Genomic DNA, 18,749 nt, shown 5'->3' with positions numbered 1-18,749 from the left:
TTCTTCTTTATTTATTTTTTTTATTTGAGACGGAGTTTCGCACTTGTTGCCCAGGCTGGAGTGCAGTGGCACCATCTCAGCTCACTGCAACCTCTGCCTCCCGGGTTCAAGCAATTCTCTTGCTTCAGCCTCCCAAGTAGCTGGGATTACAGTCATGTGCCACCATATCCAGCTAATTTTTTGTATTTAGTACAGATGGGGTTTCACCGTGTTGGTCAGGCTGGTCTCGAACTTCTGACCTCAGGCGATCCATCTGCTTCGGCCTCCCAAAGTGCTAGAATTACAGGTGTGAGCCACCGCACCTGGCCTAATTTCTTCTTTAAATAGATACATTTAGGCCGGGCACGGTGGCTCACGCCTGTAATCCCAAAACTTTGGAAGGCCAAGGTGGGCAGATTCCTTGAGCCCAGGAGTTCAAGACCAGCCTGGGCAACAGGGTGAAACCCCGTCTCTACTAAAAATACAATAAATAAATAAATAAGTAAATAAATGCATTTTAAAAGGAATTTAAAGGAAAGGGACCTTGTCTGTTCCCTGCTGCATCCCCAGCACCTGAACCAAGGACTGGAAGGTCATGGGTGCTCAGGAAGGATTTGTTGGAGGAAGGAAAGGAAGGAGAGAAGAAGAGAAGAAAGAAGAATTCCAGTACAGAAGGACATAAAAGGGGCAAAATTCTATAAGTTGGCATGAGAAGGACAGGAATTAGAGAGAGGCTGAGTGCAGAGAATGGAGACAAGGTCTCGCTTGTATCAGTGAGAGGACATTCCTCCTCCAAGACGGAGGGAAAAGTTTGGGACAGCCCCCTAGGGAAATGGTTGATTAACAAAGTGGGATTGCCCCTCCTTCTCCTACCTCTCAACCCAACCCACAAATCCCACGTGTAGGGTGCTTGCTCTGTGTCTGATGCTGTGATAAGCACTGAAGTTGTGTTCATGGTGTAGGCAATACTGATAATGATGATATCTAACATTTCTCAAATCCTCCATGTGCCTGGGACCATCCCAAGTACCTTTCCTTACATTTTCTCTTTCATTAATTACAGTAACCCCATGAGGTAGCACTATCACGATTCCCATTTTATAGATGAGGAAAACTAAGGCCCAAAGAGGTGAGGCAACTTGCCCAAGGGCATAGAGCCCATTAGTGGCAAAATTCACTTTTTTTTTTTTTTTTTTTTTTTTGAGACAGAGTCTCACTCTGTCACCCAGGCTGGAGCGCAGTGGCCCGATCTCGGCTCACTGCAACCTCTGCCTCTCAGATTCAAATGACTCTCTTGCCCCAGCCTCCCGAGTAGCTGGGAGTACAGGCGTGTGCCACCAGGCCCGACTAATTTTTGTAGTTTTAGTAGAGACAGGAGTTTCACCATGTTGGCCAGGCTGGTCTCAAACTCCTGACCTCAAGTGATCCGCCCGCCTTGGCCTCCCAAAGCGCTGGGATTACAGGCATGAGCCACCATGCCCGACCACAAACGTCACTCTTAGTCTAGAGTTGCTTCTGCTGTTTCATACAAAAATTCTCAGGCACGGTTTGAAGAAGTACAACAGAGAGGGGGCAGAAAATGGGGAAGAGGGTGACCCCAGTTTTCTTCAGAGAAGATGAATACCTTCCACCGTCAGAGGGAAGCGGAGAAGATGCTCTGGCTGGAGAGAAGATGGGGAGTGAAATTGAAGACGCAGAGAGGATGGAGTCATAGGGATTAGTGAGAATTCCCTCCCCATCTTTCTGAGCCTTCCAGAGATAAAGTACCCTGTATCTGTGACAAGTTTAGGGTGAGGCTGGGGAAGAGGACATCTCCGTGAGTCCATGGAAGAGAATGAATTCAGTAGGGTTCAGGATGATTGGTAGGAAGGCACCAGAGAGGGGTTAATTACCTAATAGGCTTAATGGTCTGATTAAGCAAGTTTAAGAGGATTGCCTTGGTTTCAGGGAAACTCCTTAATTCTGGACCCTTCCCCATGCCTACAAAGCCACATCTAGCCCCTCTTCCTACACCTCCATCTTAAACACATAAGGAAACACAGAACTTTCATCTTAAGAGACCAGGCAGAGGCTGGGTGTGGTGGTTCACGCCTGTAATCCCAACACTTGGGGAGGCTGAGGCAGGCGGATCCCTTGAGCTCAGGAGTTCGAGACCAGCCTGAGCAATGTGGCAATTTTTTTGTCTCTACAAAAAAATTTAAAATTACCTAGGAGTGGTGGCATGCGCCTGTAGTCCCAGCTACTTGGGAGGCTGAGGCAGGAGGATCGTGTGAGCCCAGGAGGTCGAGGCAGCAGTGAGCTGTGATGACACCACTGCACTCCAGCCTGGGCGACAGAGAGAAATCAGGGAGAGTTAGAGCAGTTTCTCTTTTATCTGTTCTATATGTTGAGGTTTTACGTGAGACATTGAAAATAGGCTTCCTGGCTGGGATCTGTGGCTCACCCCTGTAATCTCAGCACTTAGAGAGGCCAAGGTTTGAGACTAGCCTGGCTAACGTGGTGAAACCCCGTCTCTACTAAAAAAAAAAAAAAATAGCCGGGCGTGGTTGTGAGCACCTGTAATCCCAGCTACTCGGGAGGCTGAGGCAGGAGAATCTCTTGAACCCAGGAGGCAGAGGTTGCAGTGAGCCGAGATAGCGCCATTGCACTGCAGCCTGAGTGACAAGAGCGAGACTGTCTCAAAAAAAAAAGAAAGAATGAATGAAAGAAGGAAGGAAGGAAGGAAGGAAGGAAAGAAGGAAGGAAGGAAGGAAAAGGAAGGAAGGAAAAGGAAGGAAAGAAGGAAGGAAGGAAGGAAGGAAGGAAGGAAGGAAGGAAGGAAGGAAGGAAAATAGGCTTCCTTCGCTTAAAAGATAAAGTTGAAAAACCATTGGGGAATGGTTTAAGACCTTAAAATGTGGAAGTAGGATGGCCTGACTCCTCCCTTTCTTTTCCCAGTGCTTATTGCAAACCTACTATGTGCTGTTCAAGTTTTGGGGACACTGTTCGAGTCCCTGGGACACGGGTGACCTCTATGGATGTGGTCCACAGTGGACCTCTGTGATCAGTTACTCTGAAGGCATGAAACAGGGGGATTCATCCCATCTTTGGGGTTCAAGGAAAGCTTCCAAGAAGAAGCAACATTTGAGTGAGGACCTAAAGGACAAAAGATATTGACTGAGGAGGGCCGGGCGCGGTGGCTCACGCCTGTAATCCCAGCACTTTGGAAGGCCGAAGTGGGCAGATCACGAGGCCAGGAGACCAAGACCATCCTGGCCAACATAGTGAAACCCTGTCTCTACTAAAAATACAAAAATTAGCTGGGCATGGTGGCAGGCACCTGTAGTCCCAGCTATCCGTGAGACTGAAGCAGGAGAATGGCGTGAACCGGAGAGGCGGAGCTTGCAGTGAGCCGAGATTGCGCCACTGCACTCCAACCTGGGCGACAGAGCGAGACTCCGTCTCAAAAGAAAAAAAAAAAAATTGAGGGGAAGAGAAGCTGCCAGGCACAGAGCATGCGCAAAGGCCCAAAGGTAGGAAGGAGCAGGGCACATTTAAGGAACAAAACGTCCACTGAACCTGAGGCCCACGGAGGAAGATGAAGTGAAGCTGGAAAGGTGGGTGGGGCCAAATCACAAAGGGTCGCCAGGCCGGAGTGGAGTGCAGTGGCGCGATCTCGGCTCACTGCAACTTCCACTTCCTGGGTTCGAGCGATTCTCCTGCCTCAGCCTCCCGAGTAGCTGGGACTACAGGCACACGCCACCACACCTGGCTAATTTTTGTATTTTTAGTAGAGACAGGATTTCACTATGTTGGTCAGGATGGTGTCGGTCCCTTGACCTCGTGATCTGCCCGCCTCCACCTCCCAAAATGCTGGGATTACAGGCGTGAGCTACCGCGCCCGGCCACAAAGGATCTTCTTACACTGAGAAGGGTCCAGAATTTCCACCCTGAAAGCACTTAGGGGCAACAGGGGCAGGAGAGGCTAGATACTTGCCTTGAGGCTGCATTAACAAAATGCTTTTCACATGGTCAAGAAAACTGGTTTATAATAATCAAGGTGCAGTGGCTCACACCTGCAATCTCAGCACTTTGGGAGGCTGAGGGAGGAGCATCACTTGAACCCAGGAGTTCAAGGCCAGCCTGGGCAACATAGGGAGACCTCGTCTCTACTAAAAACATTTTTTAAAATTAGCTGGACATGGCAGCTGGGCACGGTGGCTCACGCCTGTAATCCCAGCACTTTGAGAGACTGAGGTGGGCGGATCACTTGAAATCAGGAGTTCGAGACCAGCCTGACCAACATGGCGAAACCCCATCTCTACTAAAAATACAAAAATTAGCTGCGTGTGGTGGCAGGCGCCTGTAGTCCCAGCTACTCGGAAGTCTGAGGCAGGGGAACCCCTTACACCCGGGAGGCTGAGGTTGCAGTGATCCGAGACTACACCACTGCACTCCAGCCTGGGCAATAGAGCAAGACCGTGTCTCAGGAAAAAAAAAAAAAAGAGAAAGAAAGAGAGAAAGAGAGAAGGAGAGAAGGAGAGAAGGAGAGGAGAGAAGGAGAGAAGGAGAGGAGAGAAGGAGAGAAGGAGAGGAGAGAAGGAGAGAAAGAGAGAAAGAGAGAAGGAGAGAAAGAGAGAAAGAAAAGGAAAATTGGCCTATAACAAAGAATGGCCAAAACTCCACAAGCTGCCACTGGCACTGCATCTAGGTCTTCGAGGCTGTCCTTCATTGTGTTGGTCCCCAGGAGTGGAGGGTGTTAAGCAATGATGGGAGGAGACTGAATCAGAATTGGATTTGAATCTGAGCCCAGTAGCTGTGTTCATGTCCTTGGGCTGGTAGTGACCGTGGGCTGGTGCCTTCACTTCTCTGTGCCCCTCTGTGCCTCAGTTTCCTCTTGTGTAAAAATGGAGCTCATTCCACCCACCTCACCGTGAGGTTGTGAGGAACGGACGAGATCAAGCTCACAAAGCACTCAACACAGCGCCTGGTCAAAAGTGAGTGTTTGGAGTATCCCCAGCATCCAGCCTTCCTCCGCCTCCCTGCTCACCGCTTCCACCTGTCAGACCGCCGTCACCTCCTGCCTGGACCATTGCAGTCGCCACCTCACTGGGCCCCCAGCTCTCCCACCGTTGCTTCTCATGGTCTGCTCCCCTCATGGGCATCAGAGGAATCCTCCTAAAACCTAAGTCAGGCCACGTCCCTCCCGTGGCTCCATCTCACTTGGAGTAAAAGTTAAGGACCTCGCTGTGGCCTGCGAGCCCCATCACCCCTCACCACCAGCACCCCTCTCTGTCCTCATCTCCTCCCACTCTTCCCCTCTCTCATTCAGCCCCAGGCACAGGGGCCTCCTTAGTCCCTCTGGAAGAGCACAGGCACAGTCGCACCCCAGGGCCTTTGCACTCACTCGTCCTTCACATAGCCACGTGGTTCTGTTCCTTCCTCCATAGTCTGCTGATCATAATAGTTCAGAGCACGGACTCTTCAAGTCTCAGCTCTGCCATCTACAAGTGTCCTTGGGTGATTTATTCACCTTTGTTTCCTCATCTGTATGATGGGTTCCTTCATAGGATAAGTGTGAAAATTCAAAGGACTGGTATTTGGAAAGTACCTAGAACAGTGTAGCACCTATCAGGTGCTGCAGAAGTGTGTGATGATGAATAAAGCATGCCACATTCTTAGGAAGAGCTTCCCTGGCCTCCCTTTCTGACACTGCAGCCTCCCACCCTCCCTGACCCCCTTTTCCTGCCTTTTCTTGTGTCATTAGGAGTCCCACCATCTGACATGAAATATACTATCTGTCTTCCCCACCTAGAAGAATGTAGCTAGCTGTGCGAGCTCTTGGCTGAATCACTAAAACTCTTTCGGCCTTATTTGCCTCATTTGCCCACAAATCGGGGAGCTTTGTCTATTTTCTTCTTGGCCATTTCCCTAGACCAGTGCCAGGCACATAGCAGGTGCCCAGTACCTATTTGTTGAATGAATGAATGAGTGAATGAAGATCATTATTTGTATTATTCTCCATACTGCTACTGTGACCCCTGGGGTTTCCTCTGCTCACCCCGTCTAAAGGTGAAGACCCCTCCCCCGCTCACCTCCCTCCACCCTGTGTGCCCCCGCAGAGGAAGGCGAATACTTCCTGAAGGTGCTGATCCCCAGCTACGCGGCGGGCTCCATCATTGGCAAGGGCGGGCAGACCATCGTGCAGCTGCAGAAGGAGACAGGAGCCACCATCAAGCTCTCCAAGTCCAAAGACTTCTACCCTGGTGAGCCCCGGCCCAGGTCTCTGCCCTAGGCCTCCCTGCCCTTCCTCCCTTTCTCCTTTTCTCCCTCCCACCTGGGCCCTAGATAGGGGGAAAGTCTGCCCTAGGGACAGTGACAGTGGTGAGGAGGGGGCCTCCCTTCCCCCTAAGGGGACAGAGCTGCCCCCAGCCCGAGGGGCCTGGCCGAGCAGATGGGGGTGGGGGCAGGGCAAGACAATGGGCCTACTGCATATTCATGAGCTCATTTGCATGATGCGCTGGCAGATGTGTCTTTTCCCACACACCTGCCCCCTCTGGTCAGTTGGAGGAGCGAGGGTGGGGAGAGAGGCAGGTGTCAGGGCGTCCCTCCGGGCCTGGGGGCCAGCCAGCCGTGTTCCACAAATGTGCCCCCCCCCCCGCTTTGGATTTCTGTCACCCCCTCTTGCCCAGTCTCACTGGTTTTCTCTGTCTCGGTGTCATTCTTTATGTCTCCTTCTCATTCTGTTTCCGATTTCCCATCTCTTGCTCCCCTCCGCCTCCCTCTGTCTCTTGCCCCTCTATCTGCCTCTGTCTGTCCATCTCTCTGGTTCTGTTTGGATATCCCCCATCTCTTGTCCTGTTCATCTGTCCTCTGCTTTCTCTGTCCCTCCCCTCCTCTTCTCCTTTTGTCTTCCTGTCTCTCTCCCCATCCTTTCCTTCCCTCCACCTCTCATAGCCTCACGTTTTTCCTTTCCTCTTGTCTCTCTGAACTCTGTTCAATCATCCATTCAACCAATATCTACTAGCCCCCTCTCACTGGGGTCCTCCTCTGCTGGTGTCACCCATTTCTTTCTGCCTCTGGTTGTCTGTCTCTCCCTTCCTGTGTCTCTTTTTTTTTTTTTTTTTTTTTTTCCTAAGTCTCATCTCCCTCCTGGTTTTTTCTTCCCTTCCTCCAAACCCAGTCCCTTTTCTGCCTCTCCTCCTGCTCCATCTTTCTCCCCAACCATACATTTTCCAAGCCCCCTCCACTCTCTATTCCCTCCAAAATCTCTCACCCCTCCCTATCTCCCTCCCAAGACTAATGCCCGACAAGCATCGACATCTAGGATTCCAGGGAAGGCTTCCTGAACTGCATCTTTGGTCCAGTGCTGGTTCTAGTTCATCCTTAATCCCCTTGGATTTTTTAGGTCAAACACCAGAGCTGGAGCCCAGGGTCAGTACACGCTCATTTTCTCTCTCTCTCTCTCTCTCTCTGTCTCTCTTTCTCTCTCTCTCTCTTCCCCCTCCATCCTCTCCTCTCTCCTCTCTCCTATCTTTCCCTCTCTCCTCCCTCTCTCTCCTCCTCTCTCTTTCTCTCTCTGCTCTCTCTCTCTTCTCTCCTCTTCTCTCTCTCTCCACCATCCACCCTGCCCCCAGCCTCCCATCTCACTAAGCAGCTTTGGCAAGAGGTTTAGAGAAAAATCGAGTGAACCAGGCACACCTCCTCCTTTTCTCTTCCACCCTGGCCCAGTTTTCCCCACTCCCCTGTAGCCCACAAGGTATGGATAAGACCTCTGTTTGGAATGTTCCTCCGAGGACACTTGGTTCCTTGCTCCTGGGTCACATTCTGTGCCACGAGACATGTCATCCCCTCCCAACCCAATGACACACCCCACAGGCCAGGCAGCTGGGAAACCCAGAAGGCAGAACAGACCTTGGTCCTACCAGGTCAAACAGTATTCAGACAAGCAACAGGAGCCAGCGTCTCTCCTCAGCCCCTGGACATGTGGTCAGCCCCCATCCCCACTCCTGGCATGCAACTTCCAGATCATACAGCATGAGCCGGCTGCTGACTCAGAGAAGCAGGACACAGCCCCCTGTGTCCTAGTCCTGTCCCCAGGACTTCCCAGAACCCCACAGGAATGCAGGAAATGGAAAAGCTACTGCAGGAGACAAAAAACATTTCCCTCCACTCCTGGCTTGACACCCTATCATTCATTCATTCACTCATTCATTCAACACACATTCTCTGAGCACTTCCTCTATGCCAGCCCTGTGCTGGACAGAAATGGGGACAATAGCAGTGGTTGAAATGTCCCAACCTTGCTTCCTTGGTTCTCATATCCCAGCCAGGGAGGCAGACATCACATCAGTGATGACCCAGAGTGGTCAGGGCTGGGACAGGGAAGTCCAGAGGTTAGTGGTTGGAGCCCAGGTGGCACAAAGGACCCAGCCCAGGGAGGTCAGGAAGAGCTTCCTGGAAGAGACGACCAGAGCAGTAGAGAAGAATGAGCGAGGTAAAGTGCAGGCAAGTGTGCCCAGGAAGACAAAATGGCATACTCAGAGGCTACTGAGCAGTTTGGTCAGTGTAGCCAAAGCAGAGAGAACATGTGAGAAATGACAGTGGAGAAACTGAAAGGGCACTCTGGGCCTAGTACGTTCGCATGCACAAGCACACACACACTCACACACACTCATACTCTCACAGGGCACACTCACACACAGTCTCACACGCTCACACCCTCACACACATGCTTACACTCACACTGACATGCTCACACCCTCACACTCACACACCCCCACACACACTTACACAGTCACAATGCTCACACTCACACTCTTTCACACACACACGCTTACGCACTCTCCCACTGTCACACATGCTTACACACACTCACATTCTCACACACTCGCACACACCCCACTCTCACACACACGCTTACACACTCATTCACACACACCTCACACACATCCTTACACTCACACTGTCATGCTCACACACTCACAACCCCACACACATGCTTACACACACAGTCACAATGCTCACACTCACATACACACACACGATTACACACACTCCCACTGTCACACATGCTTACACACACTCATTCACACACACTTTGCTCACACACACTTCGCTCACATACACCCCCCACTCACACACACGCTTACACACACAGTCACACATGCTCACACACTCATTCACATTCACACACTCACATACACTCACACACACGCTCTCACACACTCACACACACTCACACACTCACACACACTGCACTTGCGTTTCTACTACACGAAGTAAAAACCTACCCAGCACTTAACCCCAAGGGAAGGGCAGAACACACAAAGAACCTCCCCTCCTTTGTGATGGATCTCAAAGCCCTAGATTCAATCCATCCAGGTCATACATACATGGAGCAACTGAAATGCAAAAAAAGGCAGGTACCTGCCCAAGGGCCACACACACTCCCTTGCGTCAGCCCAGATCCACCCTGGGGATTCTTTTTTTTTTTTTTTTTTTCTTTTCTTTGAGACAGAGTCTTGCTCTGTCACCAGGCTGGAGTGCAGTGGCACAATCTCGGCTTACTGCAACCCCCGCCTCCTGGGTCCAAGCAAGTCCCCTGCCTCAGCCTCCCGAGTAGCTGGGACTACAGGCACGCGCCACTACGCCCAACTCATTTTTTAAATTTTATTTTAATAGAGACAGGGTTTCACCATGTTGGCCAGGATGATCTTGATCTCCTGACCTCGTGATCCACCCACCTCGGCCTCCCAAAGTGCTGGGATTACAGGCTTGAGCCACCACCACCGGCCACCCTAAGGATTCTAAAATGCTGTCTGATGTTGAAAATCTGCTTGAAATTTAGACCCTAACTGCTGAAGAAAAGCACAGACACACACACTTTTTATTATTTCTTTATTTATATTGAGACAGGGTCTTGCTCTGTTGCCCAGGCTGGAGTGCAGTGGCACAATCGTGGCTCGCTGCAACCTCAGCCTCCTGGGCTCAGGTGATTCTCCCACCTCAGCCTCCTGAGTAACTGGAACTACAGGTGTGCACCACCAGGCCCAGCTACTTTTTTTTTCTTTTTTTGAGACAGAGATTCACTCTTGTTGCCCAGGCTGGAGTGCAATGGTGCGATCTCGGCTCACTGCAACCTCCACCTCCCCGGTTCAAGTGATTCTCCTGCCTCAGCCTCCCAAGTAGCTGGGATCACAGGCGTCCGTTACTATGCCCAGCTAATTTTTTGTATTTTTAGTAGATATGGGGTTTCACCATGTTAGCAGGCTGGTCTCGGACTCCAGACCTCAGGTGATCCACCCGCCTCAGCCTCCCAAAATGCTGGGATTACAGGCATGAGCTGCCACACCCGGCCTGTATATTTTTTTTGTAGAGACAGGGTCTCGCTATATTGCCCAGGCTGAACTCCTGAGCTCAAGCCCTCCATCCGCCTTGGCCTCCTAAAGTGATGGGATTGCAGGCATGAGCCACTGTGCCTCACCACACACACTTTAAAAAGCATGTTTATGGTTTTATAACACACTTCCATCAAAGTGCAAAGTCTTGAACGACTACTTAATATATTCATCTTCTTTTAATATCAAAAATACAAAAACAAAACTGTCATCATTTTATGCCTCCCTCCAAGACACACACATAGAGCTGATCACTCCATACACACCAAATTTAGCAGAATGCAGAGACTCTGAAGCCAGACACCTGGGTTCAAAACTCCGAACATCCACTACCACCGTCTAAGAGAACTTGAACAAATCTTGAGCCTTCTCTATGCCTCAGTGTCCTTAGCAGGGAATCAGGGACAATCAATAATGATATTGCCTACTTCATATATTAAGTGAACACGTATGTATAAAGTACTTTGGTCAAGCATGATGGCTTACATCTGTAATCCCAACACTTTGGGAGACCGAGGCGGGTGGATCACTTGAGGCCGGCCTGGCCAACATGACGAAATCCCATCTCTACAAAAAATGCAAAATTTAGACAGGCGTGGTGGCACATGCCTGTAATCCCAGCTACTCAGGAGGCTCAGTCATGAGAATCACTTGAACTGGGAGGCAGAGGTTGCGGTGATCCGAGATCGCACCACTGCACTCCAGCCTGGGTGACAGAGCAAGACTCTTGTCTCAGAAAAAACAAAACAAAACAAAACAGTGCTTAGAATGGTGCCTGACACTTGGGTTGTATAAGGGTCAGCTGTTATTATTAGACACTCTTTGGGGGCTTAACCAACCCCCCAAAAAGCCCCTGTGGGCCACCTTGTAAGAACTACAAGGGGATGGGAGGTCAAGGACTTCCTGAGTTTGAAGGAAGCTTCACAGAGATGCAAACCCTCGGCCTGCTCTTCCTGGGGCATCCACCTCCCCCTACCCCGCCCCCTAGTTCCCACCCCAACCCACACCCTTTCCTATTTACACCAGACGGAGGCAGACTGCAGGCTGACTCACCCTTGGCTCAGACCAAGCCATTGTTCTGGGGCTGGGGAGGGTAGTAAGAGTGAGGAACATGGCCCAAAGCGGGTGGGGGATGTCAGCTACACAAGTGACCCACAGACAGTGGCGCCCAGACACATGGCGAGGCTAGCCTGCCAGACTGGGAAGTAGCAATCGAGGAGTCAGGGTCATGGCACCAGCGTGCTGCACTGAAGTGCTTGCTGGACACTGACGCACACCCCAGGTATCCCAGACACACAGGTACACAGCCACACGGCGCCTGGCACACACTCAAGACCTCTTTTTTTTTTTTTTCTTTTGAGACAGAGTCTCGCCCTTTCGCCAGGCTGGAGTGCAGCAGTGTGATCTCTGCTCACTGCAACCTCCGCCTCCCAGCTTCAAGCGATTCTCCTGCGTCAGCCTCCCATGTAGCTGGGACTACAGGCGTGTGCCACCACGCCCATCTAATTTTTGTATTTTTAGTAGAGACGGGGTTTCACCATGTTGCCCAGGATGGTCTCCATCTCCTGACCTCATGATCCGCCCACCTCAGCCTCCCAAAGTGCTGGGATTACAAGCGTGAGCCACCGTGCCCAGCCACACTCAAGACCTTTTACATTCTCAGAGGCAGAACCCCCTTCAAGGAGAGAGAGAGACACACTCACACTCCACACATCACACACATCCCGGCTCACCCAGGCACGCAGATTCTCACACTGACCAGTCAAGTTTTCTTTGTCTCACTGTAATTCACATGCTGAGACACACACACATACACAAACACACCAGTCATCCAAAAAGTCCCACAAACTGACACCTGAGTCTGCCTGTCTTGCTGTCTCCTTCTCAGGTTCACACATGCCAGTCATAGGGTCTTTCCTGTCTCCAATACATATATATATACACACACTGGTCATCCAAATAGTCTTAGAAACATCCAGAAGTGTGTGTCTCTTTCACTTTCACAAACACACATACACACACAGATGCAGACACACACTGCCATCCAGTCTCAAAGTGGTATATATTCATTGTACAGCCTCGATCCCACTTTGTGAGATTCTTTTGTTTCTTTCTCTCGAACTCTCACACACACTCAGCTCTGTCTCACAAAGAGTCTATGTAACCTTGATCATCAAAGCGACACCAAAGTCTGGCCCACACACGAGGGCACACACGAACATCTTCACCAGAATCACTGTGTCACATAGTCTGTTCATAAGGCAGTCTCTGCACTTTGTCTTCTACAAACACAGATTAGGGTCATCTAGTCAGTCCTGCTCAAGTACACACACACACACACACACACACACACCCCACTCACCAAACAGCCTCGCAGACACACACGCTGGTCACAGTGTCACCCAGAGTCTCTTTCACACATATATCCCAACACCCCCCAAGTTTCTCTCTTCCCCGTGCCCCCACTCCCCAACACTCTCATGCAGAAATGAGAAGGATGCCCAGGACAGAGCCACAGCCAGTATCTGGAGAATCTCCAGGAAAGACAGCCATCCACCTCCCTCCCCAATTCCTTGGTCCCCACTCCTCCACGAGTAGCCTTTGACCCACCCTGCTCTCCCCTGTCCACACCCCTGCCCTCCCCCACCCCTCAGCCCTCCATCTGGTGGGTTCAGACAGGCCCTCAGGCCTCTCCTCTGCCTCCCCCATCCCCCAGCTCTTCCCCCATCCTCTCCAAAAAGCCCAGAGGCCGACGCTGCAGGCTTTCAGGGGTTGCCATGACAACAGGGCCTCGTCCCTCGTCCCCCTGGGGGTGGGCTGAGGACCCGGCCAGCCAGACCGATAAGGGGGTTCCAGTTACTGTGGCAACCGTTGCAGGCCTGAGCTCTCTGCTTCCAGAAGGGGAGGAGGGTGGAGTGAGTGAATGGTTGCCAAAGCAACCAGGGAACCGCAAGAACTGAGAAGAGGCAGCTGAGCCCTGTCTCCCCTGCCCAGGGCTGCTGTGGGCATCGCAAAACACTTAAGCATCATTCTTCCATCCCTAGAGGTTGTTTTAGGGGAGGGAGATGAAGTGCAGATTATAAAGCAGGATTCCACTAATTCTCCCAGCTACCTGTCATGGCCTAGGGGCCCATGCCTGCTCCCCCAGGCTCACTGTGTGATCAGTCAAATCCACTCTCTGGACCTCAGCTTTCCTCTTCCATTAAATGGGGCCTGTCTCTCAGGAATGTCCCTATTCCTGTCTCATGAGTGTGCCCTCTCTCTCCCTTGCTCAACAGGAACCACAGAGCGGGTATGCCTAGTACAGGGCACAGCAGAGGCCTTGAATGCTGTGCACAGCTTTATTGCCGAGAAGGTCCGAGAAATCCCACAAGCGATGACCAAGCCTGAGGTGGTCAACATCCTTCAACCCCAAACCACGATGAACCCCGACAGAGCCAAGCAGGTCAGCTGGGGCAGAGACTGGGTTGCTGTAAAGCTGGTGACATTCACGAAGAAACATTCCTCCCACATCACTACATTACTGTGAGGTTCAATGGGACAAAGCTGATAAAAATCTCATCAGTCAAAGACCACATGGTAGTGGTTAGTATTATTCTTAGGGAGTCAGCTCTAATAGTATAGAAAGGACTCCAGACCATTTGGAGCGGGCTTGATTCCAGAGAGGGAGTGAACGTCTGGGAGAATGTGGCACGATTCCCTAATGTTCAATCCTTCCTAGGATTCTCTAGTTCCTCTTCTCCCTTCCACCTCATCCCATTGTCTCTCCGAACGACCTGCCTCCCACTTCCTGTTATCGCCGGAAGTGACCTCAGTGACGGTTCAGTCACATCCAGAAGAGTTTACAAATAGTCTGTCATCCTCCTTCCCTCCATAATTAACGTATGGAGGTAGGGGTGGTGTTTCATTAGCGAGAGCAGATGTGGGTCCCTCTCCTACACAGCCCTCTCCAGGAAGGAATGGAAAGGGGCGGGCAGCGCTCCTCTGTTGCCTCAGTTAGGGGAAGCGGTGGCATAGGGGCGTGGCAGGGAGTGGCCAATCGCTTCCCGGGCCTCTCCGGTTGCCATGACGACGGTGCGCACCGGGCAGGTGAGCTCCCCTCGAAGCTGCGGGCCGCGCGGCCCGGACCCGGAAGTGGGTAAGGGAACGAGAACGCAGAGCTGGCTCCCGTTTTCTCTCCCGTCCCCACTCCCCTATGCATGCGTACTCCGTGCAATGGGGCGAGAACCCCTGGGCTGGGAGGGCCCTTTGCGAGGGATAGTCAATGTCTACCTAAAGGCAAAGACAGGAGAGAGGGCGTCGGTAAAAGAAATCTGGAATTCTTGGGTCCTGTCGTTGCCCTCAGGTGGGGCAGAGCACAGGCCTGAGTTCCCCTAAGCTCCTGTGGAAACGGTGGGCGGAGAAGCCTGGAGGAGCGCTGCAGGGTGGAGCGCTCCCAAAAAAGACAGCGGGGCTTGGGGTGTGGAGCGCGGCCGCTGTCCTTGGTGCTGAAGCGACTCCACTCCTCGCTCCCCGCCAGGTTTCTCCCGAATCCCTTCCCACCAGCAGGGCACAGGTTATTCACAGTTTACAGGGAGGCGAGCGCATTGCCTCTTCCCTCCGCCTTGGTCGTGGCCACAAGGGACTCAGGGTTCATCAAGAGTTTGTGAATGTTGCAAGGAAAATGGGGTCAGCACCATCTGTGCCTGAGCCTTCTACCGCCTCCCCCTAATCCACAGGAGCTCTGAGACAGTGGAGTCGAAAGGTTATAGAACCAGGATTTATTCTCTGCCGTATTACTCGTGTGTTCCAAAGACTGAGAGAGATCATAGCTGAAGACTCAGGCTCTGGGCTCTGTTGTTGAGTTGAATCCTTCTCCGTACAGTACTTACATCCTATGTGACCTTGAGCAAGTGACTTTGATTTATCCAAGCCTCATTTTTCTCACCTGTAAGATGACATTCATTATGATGCTTCCTTAAGGGTGATGGTTAGTGTTCGTTGATGTTTGAAAAGCACGTAGCTTGTGTGTATAACGCATAGAAAATTAGCCCCCAAAATGTTCTCTGTTGTTATTGTGGGATTTTTGAGTCAGGAAACAGGTCTACTTCTTTTCTGCCTTGAACTTGCCGTGTTACTCAGAGCCCCTTTCCTTGTGTAGGCCTCAGTTTCTCTTTTATTACAGTACAGCAGCTGGGCCAAACCAGGGATTATAAATTAAATAACTAAAGTATTGAAAAGGGGAACAAAAGACTTGAGGGTTGCTGCTCTCTGGAGAGGGTATGCCATCTTTGGAGGGAGAAGCTGCCACTCAACTCCACCGAATTCTTGCACTTTGGGAACATGGACCTAGTGCTACCACATCTTCCAAATTTTTCAAAAGAAGCCATACATTTTTTAGATCAACTGACTTAAAAATGTTGACTCTGGTTTTTTTATTATTATTATTTAATATATATTTGTCTGAGACAGAGTCGCACTCTGTCACCCAGGCTGGAGTGCAGTGGTATGATCTAGGCTCACTGGAGCCTCGACCTCCCAGGCTCAAGCGATCCTCCTACCTCAGCCCACTGAATAGCTGGGACTACTGGTGAACATGAGCACGCCTGGCTAATTTTTTTTTTATTTTTTTAATTTTTTTGAGACAGAGTTTTGCTCTTGTTGCCCAGGATGGAGTGCAATGGCATGGTCTCAGCTCACTGCAACCTCCACCTCCTGGGTTCTAGTGATTCTCCTGCCTTGGCCTCCCAAGTAGCTGGGATTACAGGTGCCCGTTACCACGCCTGGCTAATTTTTTGTATTTTTAGTAGAGGTGGGGTTTCACCATATTGGCCAGGCCGGTCTCGAATTCCTGACCTCAGGTGATCTGCCTTCCTTGGCCTCCCAAAGTGCTGGGATTACAGGCATGAGCCACCGTGCCCGGCCCCTGGCTTATTTTTGTATTTTTTGTAGAGACAGGGTTTCACCATGTTGCCTAGGCTGGTCTCAAACTCCTGAACTCAAGCAATCCACCTGCCTCAGCCTCCCAAAGTGCTGGGATTATAGGCCTGAGCCATTGCGCCAGGCCAACTCTGTTTTTAAAACACTATAAAGGTCAAAAAAATATATATGGCTGTAGACTGACTGGGGTCTGAGGATCACCAGATTGCCACCTCTGGGTTATACCAGTGGCTCTCACCCCTAGCTGATATCTGAATCATCTGGGTAGCTTAAAATGCAGATTCATGGGTCCTAGGAACCGCTGAATCAATATTTCTGGTAAGGCTTAGGAATATGAGCATAAACTCTGGCCTTGGATCAGATCCTGACTCTACTGCTCATTACCCGTGAAAGAACTTGTGCAAGTTCTTTCTTTGTGCCTCCATTTCCCAATCTAGAAAATGGGGTAATAATAACACCTATCTTAGGGTTGTGGTGGAACCTAGATAAGTTACGATATTAAACTGTTAGCTGTTGATGCTGCTTTTGTTGTTCTTGTTGTTGGTGGTAGTAGTAGTAATAGTAGTAACAGTAGCAGTAGTAGTATTTGCAAATTTCCATGGGCTTGCAAATCACTGGGGCAGATGGTCTCTGGTCCTTCTGGCTCTAAAACTTCAACAGTTCTATGGCTCTGTGATTCCAAGATTCTAAGCATGTATTATCTGAGATTCTACTGTTCTAATGTCCTGGGATTCCAAGATTCTATGAGTCTGCATCTGCAGATCTTTCTAAGATGCTGTGGTTCTACAATTCAGGGTCTATGATGAAGGCAGCTGCCATTGTCTTAGCGCTTCCCATGTGCCAGGCACTGGGCATCACTTTAGTCATTGAATGTTTCCAATAACAGGCCGGGAGCAGTGGCTCACGCCTGTAATTCCAACACTTTGAAAGGCCGAGACAGTGGATCACCTGAGGTCAGGAGCTCGAGACCAGCATGGCCAACATGGCAGAACCCCATCTCTACTAAAAATACAAAAAATTAGCCAGGCATGGTGGTGTACGCCTGTAGTCTCAGCTATTCTGGAGGCTGAGGCAGGAGAATCGCTTGAACTCAGGAGGTGGAGGTTGCAATGAGCCAAGATCATGCCACTGCACTCCAACCTGGGTGACAGAGCAAGACTCTGTCAAAATAAAAAAAAAAAAGGGCCGGGCACGGTGGCTCAAGCCTGTAATTCCAGCACTTTGGGAGGCCGAGACAGGCGGATCACGCGGTCAGGAGATCGAGACCATCCTGGCTAACACGGTGAAACCCCGTCTCTACTAAAAAAAAATACAAAAAAACTAGCCTGGCGTGGTGGCGGGCACCTGTAGTCCCAGCTACTCGGGAGGCTGAGGCAGGAGAATGGCATAAACTCGGCAGACGGAGCTTGCAGTGAGCTGAGATCCGGCCACTGCACTCCAGCCTGGGCGACAGAGCGAGACTCTGTCTCAAAGAAAAAAAAAAAAAAGAAGAAGAAGATTTCCAATAATAATATAAGGTAGGTGTGGTTATGCTAATACTGAAGATGAGGAAGGTAAGGCACAGAGAGGTGAAGGCATGTGCCTAAGCTCAGACAGTTACTAAATAATAAACTAGGAGGCTGGACGTAGTAGCTTATGCCTGTAATCCCAGCACCTTGGGAGGCTGACGTGGGCGGATTACTTGAGGCCAGGAGTTCAAGATCAGCCTGGCCAAAATAGTGAAACCCCATCTCTACTAAAAATACAAAAATTAGCCAGGCACAGTGGCAGGCGCCTGTAATCCTAGCCACTGCAGAGGCTGAGGCAGGAGAATCGCTTGAACCTGAGAGGCAGAGATTGCAGTGAGCCAAGATCACACCACTGCACTCCAGCCTGGCTGACAGAGCAAGACTTTGTCTCAAAAAAAACAAAAACAACCTAGGATTTGGATCTTGCCATGTTGTAAAAACAGCAACCTTGTTGACTGGGTGACTACCAGAGAGCACGCTGCCAGTGTCTCACTGAATATTTGCACAGATCATATGGATCAGGAATAGTATGCCCATTTTACAGATGTGGAAAAGGAGGCTCTGAGAAGTAAAGGGACTTTCATAGGCCACCAGCTAGGAGGTGGAAGAAGTAGGAATTTTCTTAAAACCTAACTTTATTTTTCTCACATGATTAACCCCTGGTCCTCAAACCTTTTCTCGGCCAATCTATCCTTCCTTCACTGCTCTAAAATACTGCATCACAGACTAAATACCACTCCTGGTTCTGGTTGTGAACATGCTGTTCCATCTTCTTGATTTGTCAGGTTGTTTGTTTTTCCTGGTGATTTTTTTTGTTTTTGAAATAACAGCTCTTTGAGCTATAATTCACATACTATAAACTTTACTGTTTAGAAGTGTACAGTTTAGTAGTTTTGTTGTATGTTCACAGAGTTGTACATCAACTGCCATCTAATTCCAGAACATTTTCATCATGCCAAAAAGA

At 50.4% G+C, this 18,749-nt stretch overlaps 3 protein-coding genes across 3 annotated transcripts in view; all 3 read left to right on the top strand.

The window, feature by feature from the left end:
• CCDC8 (coiled-coil domain containing 8) overlaps positions 1-4,488 on the top strand; it is a 323,648-nt gene extending 319,160 nt beyond the window's left edge. The window contains exon 2 of the mRNA XM_050772142.1: positions 2,591-4,488. The gene's annotated coding sequence lies outside the window, so the exon portion shown is untranslated. The remainder of the gene's footprint in view (positions 1-2,590) is intronic.
• The window catches only part of SYMPK (symplekin scaffold protein), a 278,017-nt gene that overhangs the window by 111,271 nt on the left and 147,997 nt on the right, over positions 1-18,749 (top strand). The window lies entirely within an intron of this gene.
• NOVA2 (NOVA alternative splicing regulator 2) overlaps positions 1-18,749 on the top strand; it is a 41,929-nt gene that overhangs the window by 7,421 nt on the left and 15,759 nt on the right. The window contains exons 2-3 of the mRNA XM_050772196.1: positions 6,081-6,224; positions 13,637-13,803. Coding sequence (XP_050628153.1) covers positions 6,081-6,224; positions 13,637-13,803 — 311 coding nt within the window. The remainder of the gene's footprint in view (positions 1-6,080; positions 6,225-13,636; positions 13,804-18,749) is intronic.

The sequence above is a fragment of the Macaca thibetana genome, chromosome 19 (genome assembly GCF_024542745.1).
Source record: "Macaca thibetana thibetana isolate TM-01 chromosome 19, ASM2454274v1, whole genome shotgun sequence".
NCBI classification, from domain to species: domain Eukaryota; kingdom Metazoa; phylum Chordata; class Mammalia; order Primates; family Cercopithecidae; genus Macaca; species Macaca thibetana.
The sequence above is the reverse complement of the archived record's forward strand: the minus strand, read 5'-3'. Positions and strand labels throughout refer to the sequence as shown.